Source organism: Geotrypetes seraphini, chromosome 4 (assembly GCF_902459505.1).
Source record: "Geotrypetes seraphini chromosome 4, aGeoSer1.1, whole genome shotgun sequence".
Classification (NCBI taxonomy): domain Eukaryota; kingdom Metazoa; phylum Chordata; class Amphibia; order Gymnophiona; family Dermophiidae; genus Geotrypetes; species Geotrypetes seraphini.
The window spans coordinates 239,916,202-239,928,691 of record NC_047087.1 but is presented as its reverse complement, the minus strand read 5'-3'; the positions used below and the strand labels follow the sequence as shown (position 1 = coordinate 239,928,691).

The window sequence follows — 12,490 nt, the reverse complement described above, 5'->3', positions numbered from 1 at the left end:
CATGTTTGAGACCACTGCTCTAGACATCATCTGTTAGGGGGGATTTTTTTAAAACTTCTGTTGCAGTCCCAAAACAATGCCATCTTAGAAAATACCCAGATGGCACCCATTTGATTTGGATCACTGTTAAAATGCAGCCTCTCTATACTTTCTGTACTGTTTATTGGTAGGAAATATTTATGTATGGTAACAAATCAATGGATTTGGTGCCTTTCAGTTAATTATTTTTTTTAACTAATCAAGTGAATTAATATAAGATTACTGGAGCCTACATTTATTCTTTTTTTGTGATGAAATTACTAGATCTAGGTAAATAACATTCTAAGACAAGCCACAATAAGCAAACAAGAACCACACTGTCTGAAAATGTGACATTTTATTACAAAATAACTTATTTACAAAATCATAAGGCTAACTGTGAACAGGAAAACAATGTTTTCACTTGGTGATTAAAGAAAATCAGCAAATCTTTCATGCACTCACGCACAATCAAATTTCATTAGCAAAATGTTAAAATCCATGTTGTGGAAATTGAAATTCATTTGCAATACACATTTTTTTAAGATGGCAATCAAGATGTACAGACTGCTCTGTTCAGTCTGTTCACCATAATTGTAAGGATCTATTTATTTGTGTGTATCTCATAGTACTGAACATTTTGCAAATAGTGTTTATCATTGCCTTTGTTATGTCTGCTGGACCTAGCACTTCAATAAATTTTATGTAATGAGTTTGAGTCTTTTTCTGCCACATCATTATTTCACTTCAGATACTATACTAAATTGAAGCCTTCATAATGATCTATAGCTTGGATTAGCTTGGACTTCAAGGTTTCTTTATCTGTGTACTTTGGAAGATCAAGAAGATTAAAGCAAGTGTGGGCCACTGGAAGATAACTCTCTCCTCCTGCAGTTGGTTGTATGACCAGCTTAAGACTCTTCATTCCGAGGATAGGGATCCGATCACTACCAGTTAGAAATACTATCAGGAAAATACATCAAAGAGAAATCTTATTAGGATTCTACAAGCCAAGACAACTAGTACTGCATTATACCAAAACTATTTTATGCAACAATTTCTCATTTTAATTTTTTATTAACTTGTAGCACTAGTTGAAATTATTATACAGGTCATGCAATAAGGCCTACTTATGATTCAGAAAGAAGATTATTGGATGAGCAGTACCCTATTCAGATAATTACGTGCTAAGTTAATAAATATATTCATATAAAATTTACAAGCTTGCAGTTTATATGTATTTAAACTTTCTATACCACCTTGCCTGATAAGCCAGATCTAGATGGTTTACAGACTAAATAATAATTGTGAAAGAAGTCAATAAGTCAAACATATCAGTTCATACAAAGTGAGTCAAACAAAAGAACAAATAAAGTTAAAAATAATTGCTTAGAAGCAGTGTCATTCTTACTAGCATGACTTTCTGCCCATCTCCCCAAATACCTATAGAAGAAAACATTTTTACAGCCACTTTAAATTTATATAACAAGGTTTTGCCCAAAGATAATGTGGAAGACATTTTCATAAAGCTGGTGCAATGAAGGAAGCATAAGGAAAGATTAGGTTCTTACCTTGGTAATCTTTTTACTGGTAGACAGACACTATATTCCTGAACCTGTGGATAGTCAATTCCTTCTCATGAGAATTCTTATAGGGAGCTTAATTAGCATTCTTTTTCTCCGCCTCCCATCCTGGGCTGTCCTCCAGTTTTTCAGTTTGTACCAAAGCAGATGGTTAGCCCTGGAGAGGAAACAGAATATGGAGGGGTACGGGGATACTTCCCGAGAAACATGTCTGTTCTGTTCATATCATCAAGCATAATATAAACAAAACAACCATTTGCAATATATAACAAGGTGAAAAACAATCAAATCACCAACTTGAGCGCAACCTGCAATAAGAGTGTGGGAGATTTTATAGATACTCCCTAGTTTCTTCAACGCAACTTTGCCATGGCTTTGCCCACCTGAAGGGGCCCTTCCGGGTCCTCCCAATGGTCTGTGTGCATTTTTGTAATGGCTTGATGAGAGGAAAAACAGGTGGTCTTTGCTTTTGTGCTGTTCATAAGCAAGCACTGTGATAGGCGATCAACTCCAAAAATGCTGAAGACTTAAATAGCCTGCACACAGTTGGGTCCTCGCTGAGATCAGGGGCCTCCACCAGATCCAGCTTCCCTAGAGATGAAGCAGCATTTCTTACTAAAAACATACCCCAACTAGAAGAGTAAAGGCATTGAAATAAGAGCCCTTTTCATCCCAGTCTTCCTCAGACTGGACCTCCCCATCTGGTGCACTGAACTGTTGCTGGGGAATTGTGCTCTTGGGTGGGGGGAACCCACGGTGCCAGCATGGCCATGATCCCCGAGGGTTCCATGCAGCCATATTAATCATGCAAGCTTCAAACATAATGAAGAATTGAGGGGGGGAACTCCTGTCCAGGACATCCAGATAGCTCTTGTGGATGCTCACAAGCTCCTTTCTGTGGTTTTGCAGCAGCACCACGTCTGCACTTTCCCGTGGATGCACTTGCAATGTTCCTCAGTTCAAACTTGGACTTTTTCTCCTGGCCCTCATATCATCTTGGTATTAAGACCCGCCCTCCCACGGGGGACATGGATAATCCTCAAATGGCCATCCATTGCAAATCTAGTATGAATCCTGAGGAGTCAATCACATCTGGTTTTAAACAAAATCAAGATGTTATGAGGCAGACAGAGGCTTTTATTTTCAAATTGGAAAATCTATGGCCTCCAGGGCAGTGATTTTAGCACCAAAAACGGCCTGGGAGAGCTACAGTGTGTCTCAAAAACTAGCAATTTTGGGATTTTAGAGGTGGAGAATCTGTAACCACAGAACCCAAAAAAACCCTCCTACAATTAGCCCTTGCTAGATCCAAACAACTATTCACCCTCACAAACCAACGCTTCACCAGTATCCAAGGAAAAAGCCACAACAATCAAACAGAACTTGATAGTGAGACTCTCTCGAACTTCTTCCAGTCCAAAGTACAAACTATTCACAACAATCTTGACACCAACACTAACCACACTCCCACCCCCAGCCTAACCCAAATTCCCCATCCTCTACCACTCTCCCCCAACTTGATGTGGCCATCCATGCCGAGGTTCTCGAGACCCTGAGATAACTCAAACCTTCCAACACCATCCTCGATCCCTGTCCATCCAGCCTCCTGCTGTCCACAGAAGACGCCATGCCAGAATCCATCCTTCCCATCATTAACACCTCCCTCTCCACAGGGACAGTTCCCCTCAGCTGGAAATCAGCTATTATCAAACCCACTCTCAAAAAACCCACCCTTGACCCTAACGAACCTGGCAACTATTGCCCGGTCTCCAACCTCCCATTTGTCTCCAAACTCCTAGAACGAATTGTGCTCCGCCGACTACACCCTTTCATAGAAGAACAAGTGGCCCTGTCCCCTGCTCAATCCCCCTCCTATTCAACCTCTACATTAGACCTGTCATTGATATAGCACAGAGTACATTAAAATCCACTCCTATGCCGATGACATCTAGCTGCTCCTCACTCTAGGCAAAAACCGATCGTCCCAAATTGCTAACCTCCAACACTGCCTCTCTGACATGAAAACCTGGATGACAAACAACAAACTACAACTGAACGCCTCTAAGACCGAACTCTTATGGATTAGGAAAAAAAACACCAAATACACACGCCCAACACTATCATGGGACTCCACTCTACTAACGGCAACAGATCAAGTACGCAGCCTAGGAGTAACCTTAGACGGACACCTATCCCTATCCACCCACATATCCCAAGTAGTCTCTACCTCCTACTACCTCCGCCAACTGAGAAGGATCAAACCCTACATCTCCACACGTGACCTAGCCCAACTCCTCTACGTATATGTCCTCTCCAGAATGGATTACTGCAACTCCCTATTTAATGGAATAACCAAAAAAGATCTCAAGCGCCTCCAATGGGTCCAAAATGCAGCTATCCGCCTCCTACACAGCCTCAACTACCATGATCCCATCTCCCCAGCACTCCGCGCTGAACACTGGCTCCCAATTAACCAACGCTGTGCATTCAAGGCCCTGGCAATAGCACACAAAAGAATTTATGCCACTACATAAAATCCAAGCTACCCATCTACATCCCCACCCACACCCTCCGCCCGCAAACGCTCCTACAGTCACTTCATTCCCCAACTCTGGAACCAACTCCCCCCCTCAATTCAGACTACAGAACTCACTAATGACATTCCGGAAAATGGTAAAGACCCTCCTCTTCAACTAAAGGTCACCCTCAGTCTACACCTAACCCCCTTAAACCCCACCTCTACCCTTCTTTCTCCATTCTAATCTTCTGCCTAAATTTCTGTATAGTCCACTCTCAGCCTATACTCAAATAACTTGTATCTAAACTAAACTACTTATATTTAACTTACTGTTCTTAATTTGCTGTATAGTCTCTATATCTAAACTGCTGCACAGTCTCGTATGTCCAAGTATTTAAATCTACTGTATAATCTTGTATGTCCAATTCACTCCATTGTGAATGTTTACTTGTAAACCGTTCTGAGCTACTGGGAGGACGAGATAAAAATCTAAATAAATAAATAAATAGTGCAGGCTATCCAAGTGGGTGCAGTGCAAAGCAGCCTGCCCCTTGAGAGGAAGAGGAAAATTACAGTAAACTCTGGTATGAAGGAAAATACACTAATAAAGTCCTTGTATGATACAGGTGAAGCACAATAAGTCCTTTGGATAACGTTAAAGGTGAAGAAACCAGATCTCAAATGAGAAAAATCCCTTTTCTCCCCTCCTGCTTTAATAAATCAGTATATTAAAAGACATTTCTGACTACATTTGCCAGCTGTCATGTACTGGTTGGGAAATAACCTGCTGGACTAAGCGAAACTTATGAGGAGGAACAAACAAGCAATACTTAACTCTTTTGCATGGCAACAGGGCCGCACATCTGGTATGATACTATAGAAAGATGAACACATCTCATGGTCAAAAATAGAATTCTCAAGAATATCATTTAGTAAGACGTGTCTTGTGATAACAGGGCAGGGGGGGTGAGGCTCGGAATTGCTGATATGATAGATTAAAGGGACATTTGCGGGAAAAGGATAGGCCTTAAGGTAAACTGAACAGACTTATAGCGTGACACAAATGTATCTCTCTGCGTTCCTGAATCCACCCCTCAACTTCCGGTACATGACATTTAAAATCAGTCACTTTGCGGCGCGCGCCAAAGAGGGACATATACTAAATTTATAAAAATATGGGGGCCATTGACAAAATATTGCAATGAATAAATAGTAGGATTTTTCTTCTTCTTTTCTTCTTTTAAATATCTTCTTTGTGACACACATAGAGGGGGGTAGTGAAAATAATTTTTACATAATAGACTATAATATGATATATAATATGTAATATATGATTAAAAAATAATAGAAGGGTGGGGGGAAGGAGAGGGGGAAAAATATATTTAGAATATGATGTATTAGATATAAAAGTGATATTGTGTATTTATCAATTGTATTTTAATATTTTGTACACTTTATGTAAAACTTGAAAAAAAAAAATAAAAAGGAAAAAAAAAAAAAAAAGGAGCAGGTTCTGCTCCTTAATGCGCTCCTTTGTGCGATACTGCAGTGCGGATTGTGGATTATTTCTAAAGTCATTTTCAAATCCAAAAAAACTACAAAAAAATTAAATAAAATTTCTAACCTTTGCTTAATAGCTCCTTTTTTTTGTGCTATACTATTGGAAACTGACGTATATGCTCCTCATACTCCTAATTCTAATTTTGCAGATATGGAGAATACACCATCATTTATTCCGGTCTTTTGGGGTCGTAGACACATAAAAATCGAACCCAATCAGATTAACACGCACACTATTTCACCACCTAATTTAAAATTACTTTCTACTGATAGAACATCTTCCACTAACTCCAAATTACCTCAAAAGCTCAAGTTCAAATCTTTAAATATATGCTTAATTAATACTCGCTCTATTAAAACAAAATATCATCTTATTAGCGATCTTATTATAGATCAATCGATAGATATATTATTTCTAACTGAAACGTGGTTATTAGAGGGTGATGAAGCGTATCTTACTTTTGCCTGTCCAGATGGTTTCTCCTTTTTTTATAACCATCGTTCCAAAAAAAAAGGTGGAGGACTAGCTGTAATATTTAAAGAATTTTTACTAACCCAGGTGGATCAATCTATAGGCAATGTGCCTATTGAATATTTGCAACTTACCATACAAACAAAACCTAGAACAGATGTATTACTAATTTACCTTCCTCCCCCGATAAATTCTGATAATATTGCCCATCTTCAATCCTTACTTTTTGAATTCGGTAGTTCTTCCTCAAATCCATTAATCTTGGGAGACTTTAATATCCACTTTGATGATCAAAGCAACAGTTTTACTAAAACAGCTCTTTCCTTTATTAATCAATTAGATTTATGCTCATTAATAACACAACCAACACATCAGGCTGGTCATACCATTGACACAGTATTAATTCCAACATCAGAAAAGAATAACTTCTCCTTAAATTATTGCCGTTCAGTTCCTTGGTCTGATCACTTTCTGATTTCATTGACATATGTTAACCCATATATTAAACCTAATATTAAACAACAAACACTTTCATTCAGGGATTTTACGGAACTTTCATCTGAAACAATACAAGCTACATTTAAACTAGATTTTTCTGAATCAGCTACTACCTCAATAGAGGATTTAACCAATTTGTGGAATAGAGCTATTCAATCTACTTTAAATAAGCTTGCTCCAATACAAAATAAAATCATTTCTGCCCGTAAAATTAGTAATCCTTGGTTTACCGCAGATCTTTTACTACTAAAAAAACAATTAAGATCTCTTGAACGTAGATGGAGGAAGGATAAATCCCATAATAATCTTATAACATACAAGGAACATGTGAAAACCTATAAAACAAAAATAAATCAAACCAAAATGAAATACTATTCCGGAAAAATTTTAAAAGCTAAAAACCCTTCTATTCTTTATAACATCCTTAATAAAATAACATCAAATAATAAAAAACAATGTGATTCAAATAGCAGAGTTCCTACAGCCCAAGAAATTGCTGACTATTTCACTGAAAAAATTATCAACATTAGGAAATCATTCAAAAATTTATCACTTTTAAGTGATTTTGAACAGACCAATCCAGATTTACTATCCTCTAAATGTTCAAAATTCAAAATGCCTAGCATAAATGAGATTGAAATTATTCTAAAAACTCTGAATATCAAAAGTTCAAAAGCTGATCAAATACCACCACTAATTCTTAAACAATATTTTGACATCTTTGGGCCTTTGATTCATGTATTAGTTACAGAGAGTTTAAATCAACATACGGTACCCTTGGATTGGAAAAAATCATATATCCGACCAATTACTAAAAAAAAAAATGTAGATCACAATGAACTGTCTAACTATAGACCAATATCTAATATTACATTTCTGGCAAAATTAACAGAAAAAATTGTTTTCAACCAAATTTCAGAGTTTATAGAACAAACCAATGTGTTACATCCGAATCAAACCGGTTTTAGACAACACCATAGTACAGAACACTCCCTCATTGGTATGACAACTTCTATTCAATATTTTTTGGATCATCATCAATCGGTGCTGTTAATTTCGTTGGATCTTTCAGCAGCATTTGATACGATTGATCACCAGTTACTCCTCGCTCTACTTCAATCTATTGGGGTTACAGATGAAGTTCTAGCCTGGTTCACATCTTACTTTAGTGATCGTACTTCTACAGTTATCTTCAATAATTCTTCATCTCTACCTTCTCAGATTTCTCATGGGGTTCCACAAGGATCTATTCTTTCACCTTTGCTTTTTAATATTTTTCTAGCACCACTAATGACACTATGCCAATCCATAGGATTTCATGTTTTTGCCTATGCCGATGATATACAATTATTGCACCCCTTAAATAACAATAACATAAGTGAAATTTCGGTCATTAATGGAAAACTTGATCAAGTTCATCATTGGCTAGATAAAAACAGACTGGCCCCTCAATATCAAAAAAACTAATGTTATGCTATTTCCTTGGAAGGATAGTTTTCCTCTTGTTTCTCCAATTTCAATTCATAACACTCCCCTACAATTAGTTAAAAATGCAAAAATTTTAGGAGTAATTTTTGATAATAAACTCAATTATCATGATCATATTAGTAACATTGTGAAAACTACCTTTTATAGGTTGCGTAAAATTCGTTCCATCTCTAAATTTCTCTGCCCCAAGGCACTTACTATATTGATTCACTCTTTGGTGATGTCTAAAATTGATTACTGCAATTCTTTATTCAAAGGAATTGCGCTATATGAAATCAAACGACTACAAATTATACAAAATACAGCTATAAAATTAATAACTAAGTCTAAAAAATTTGATCATGTAACACCTCTCCTCAAAAAGGCTCATTGGCTTCCTGTTATTCATAGAATCACTTATAAGTTATGCATAATTATTTTTAAAACTCTAAACAATAAAACCCCTGCATTTTTATTTAGGTTACTTATTCCATATTCTGCAAAGAGAATTCTACGATCTAGCGAACAAAATCTGCTATCTATTCCTTCATTAAAAATTATTAATACGAGGAGACAATTTATTTTTTCATGTACAGCACCACAGACTTGGAACGCCCTCCCTATTTTTTTACGGGAGGAGAAAGAGTTTGGGAAATTTAAAACCGAATTAAAAACCTTCCTTTTTAAAGATGCATTTTCAACATAATTTTATTATTGGAGTATTATATTTTACTTTTGTTATACCTGTGTTACCTATTTCCCTTTTGTATTTTCCCTCAATGTTTCTTCTTTACTTTATGAATTGTATTTCATCCCTCCTTACCCTATGTTTAGTAATGTTAAAATTAAGAGCAATTTACCGCTATTTAAGTATTTGTTTGTATTGTATTGTTTTCTAAGAATTGTAAATTTTATAGTGTACATCGCTTAGAATGTTTGATTAAGCGATTAATCAAGTCACCTAATAAACTTGAACTTGAACTTGAAACTTAAACTATAAACCAATAAATGAATTTACAGATGTAATGACGTATAAGAGAACCAATAAAGATGTATCGCGATTTAGACCAACGTGGTGCTGACCACCAAGAAATGTATAAAAACAGGCCTTTAAAAGGAAGTAAGCAGAACAGACATAAAAGGATCCTCAGGCCTGAAGATCACATTCTGTTACTCTATATGCTGAATGATTTATTCTTGTAGGCTGTTACTGATTTGTTAATAAATATCCTTATTGATTGATACCAGTATATAGAGTGTGAGGTCTCTATCTCGGTGTAAGCTCCGACAGCGGCCTACTTCACCCTTGGAAGCAAACATTCAATCTCAGAATCTGCGCTCTCCCACAGCCAGAGATGCCCCAAGATTGGGATCCTCTGCAGCACTAAACAGCCTCGCAACCAATCGGCAAAAGCAAAATTTATTTGAAAATAAACACGAGCAGAAAAGACATGCTCTTACCATCTTACTTGTAGAGAGACAACTGAGGAACTGGAAGGCAGCCCAGAAGGATGGGAGGCGGAACAAATGCTAATGAAGCTTCCTATAAGAATTCTAGTGAGCAGGGATTGACTACCCACAGGTTCAGGAATGGAGTGTCTGTCACACCAGAATGCATTGTTGATTCTAATTTAGCTGCTTAAGGGTTAGGATGACCAAACTATGGTCATTTAAAAATCTAATAGCATGCAGGGGCACATAGGAATAACTCTAAGTCTAATAGATGTTGGCACTGTCATCTCAAAGCAGGGTCTTTAGATCATTTATTATTCTATTGTCCATTTATTATGACCTTTTGGAAATCAATTTGGGACCAAATTAATTGTTTATTAGACAATCCAGTGGCATTGTCATATGATACTGTGTTGTTTGGTATGGCAATGAGAGCTAAAAGTCAGATTTCTTCAAATAATAAAAAATTATTATTTATAATGACTGGGGTTGCCATTCAACAAATTATATACAATTGGAAAAACTGGAGTAGACTAAACTATAATTTTTGGTGGAATTCCCTATGTCATATATATAAAATGGAAAGATATATTGCAATACAGCGAGAGTGTTTTAGAAAATTTCAAGATATGTGGGAACCATTAACAAAATACTGCAATGATTAAATGATTTTTTCCCCCTTGATTTACAGGTTCAATTATGAGGGGGGAGGGGAGATAATTTTATTATTATATATTGTACAATGTATTTGATTATATAACAGGAAGGGATGGGGAGATGGGGGTTATTAGCATTTTATGTGTACTCTTGATGATTATTAAGTGATATATTTATGATTTATTTGTTTTATTATATTGATGCACTTATTGTACTTTTGAAAATGAATAAAGAATTTTTTTAAAAAGAAAGCCCTTCCTGAATAGCTCAGATCATCAAAATAAGAATCTTAAATGTTATCTTTAATGAAACCAGAAGCCAATGAAAAATGAAATAACAATGGAGTTGCATGATCAGCTTTTCAAGGTTGACCTAAAAATCTGATAGCTGTATTTTGTAACGATTAAATTTTCTTCACATTAGCTTGGGTAATGCGAGCATAAATGAAGTTACAATTATCTATTCTTAAAAGAAAAAGGGCATCTTGATGATAACGGATTGGCTGAAAGTGACAAAGTATAGAAAACTCAGTAGAAACTTAATTTAGATATTTGGGGTATGAAAGCAAGCTATAAATTAATAAAGACTCAAGATATTTTAAAAAGTCAACTGATTGAACAGGGGAATCAAATGAAATTGGGGTTACAGAGAACACAGACGAATGATCAGAGATCAAGTAGTTTTTTTTGTCTGGATTCAATACCAAATGTTTGAAAGACTGATGAGTACTGGAAGACAGTTTATAAATATTTAAAATAAATACATACAAGGGATTTAATATAAACATCAGCATTTGTCATCTCTGATTAAAGAAATGTAAAATTATTTATTTAAAAACCTAGAAATAGTCAATTAATGTGGCAAACCTAGATTCGAACACTATACTTACATAAAAATTGCTTTTTCTTTTCCAGTGGTAATTCATGAAACACTTCCCAAAAGAGTTTAATTGCAGTGTGCTCTGCCCAGTACTCGTCTTTGTATTCAGTGTTCTAATGAAAATAAAATATTTGTTCAGATGAACTTATTCCCACACATCTATATATAATAAGTGACAAAACAAGATGTATGCAAAAGAAAAAAGAGATCTTTAATTACAAAGGAATAAATGAGTAAATTTGACAGATACATAAATAGTAGCCAGGGTTGAAGTTTTGATAACTAGTACCATTGCTCAAAACTTTCAAACTTCTGCAAATGCAACACCCTCTTGTGCCTATTATGAAACGTAAATATAAACATTTTTCCTGGTATTTATAAAAACAGATCAATTAACAGGAAACCAAGGGGCCCTTTTACCGAGCAGCACTAAAAAGTGGCCTATGGTAGCCCCAATGCGGGTCTTTCCTACATACTGAGACCACTTTTTAATGCTGCCATGCCAAACACGGCCATGCGCTAATTTCTCCATTAAAACGTGAGCCCTCATTGCCATCCCCAAAGATCAGAAGAACTCAATCGCATTGACGTCCAATTACAGACCCATAGCGAGTACCCCCTTATTCACCAAACTACAGGAAGGGTTGGTCAACCTGGAATTATTAAATCACTTAGATAAATTCAACCTCCTCAATGAACATCAATCTGGGTTTAGAAAAGGATTCAGCAGAGAGACAGTCCTAGATCTATCCTCAACCACCTATATGATCTCTTCAGTAAAGGTACCAGTGCCCTGATCTTACAACTGGACTTCAGCAGCGCTTTCGACTTAATGGATCATGAAATAATGCTGAACTGCCTAGACGCAATGGACCTCTCAGGAAGCGTTTGGACCTGGTTCCAGGGCTTCTTAACGAAACGATCGTATCAAGTGGTCTACGATGGGAAATATTCTAATTCTTGGAAAAGTCCATCGGGAGTTCCCCAGGGTTCCCCCCTATCTCCCACCTTATTTAACATCTATACTTCTTCCTTAGGCCATCTTCTACAAAAGTTAAACCTAATATACTATATATACGCCGATGACATCTCTATCCTAATCCCAGTGACCAAAGTGACCAATGACACCTCAAAACAAATCTCCCACATCATGACCGAAATAGAACAATGGTGTCTTAATTTTAAACTGAAACTCAACTCAGAAAAGACAAAAATCTTCATAGCAAGCCCAAAAGATAAAATCAACTCAACAATAATACACTTAAATGGTCATGACCATCTAATATCCAAAACTATAAAAATACTAGGAGTCACCCTAGACACTCATCTGACCTTGATCGAACACACAAACTTGGTGACCAAAAAATGCTTCTACACACTTTGGAA

General features: G+C 36.3%; 1 protein-coding gene across 2 annotated transcripts in view; it reads right to left on the bottom strand.

Annotated features, from left to right (window-relative positions):
- Positions 1 to 58: 58 nt before the first annotated feature.
- The window catches only part of HERC4 (HECT and RLD domain containing E3 ubiquitin protein ligase 4), a 230,565-nt gene continuing 218,133 nt past the window's right edge, over positions 59 to 12,490 (bottom strand). For both annotated transcript variants that reach the window (XM_033942823.1, XM_033942822.1), the window contains 2 exons: positions 11,115 to 11,217; positions 59 to 981 (listed from right to left, as the gene is read on the bottom strand). In XM_033942823.1, the coding sequence (XP_033798714.1) occupies positions 773 to 981; positions 11,115 to 11,217 (312 nt within the window). In that variant the 3' untranslated portion in view covers positions 59 to 772. The remainder of the gene's footprint in view (positions 982 to 11,114; positions 11,218 to 12,490) is intronic.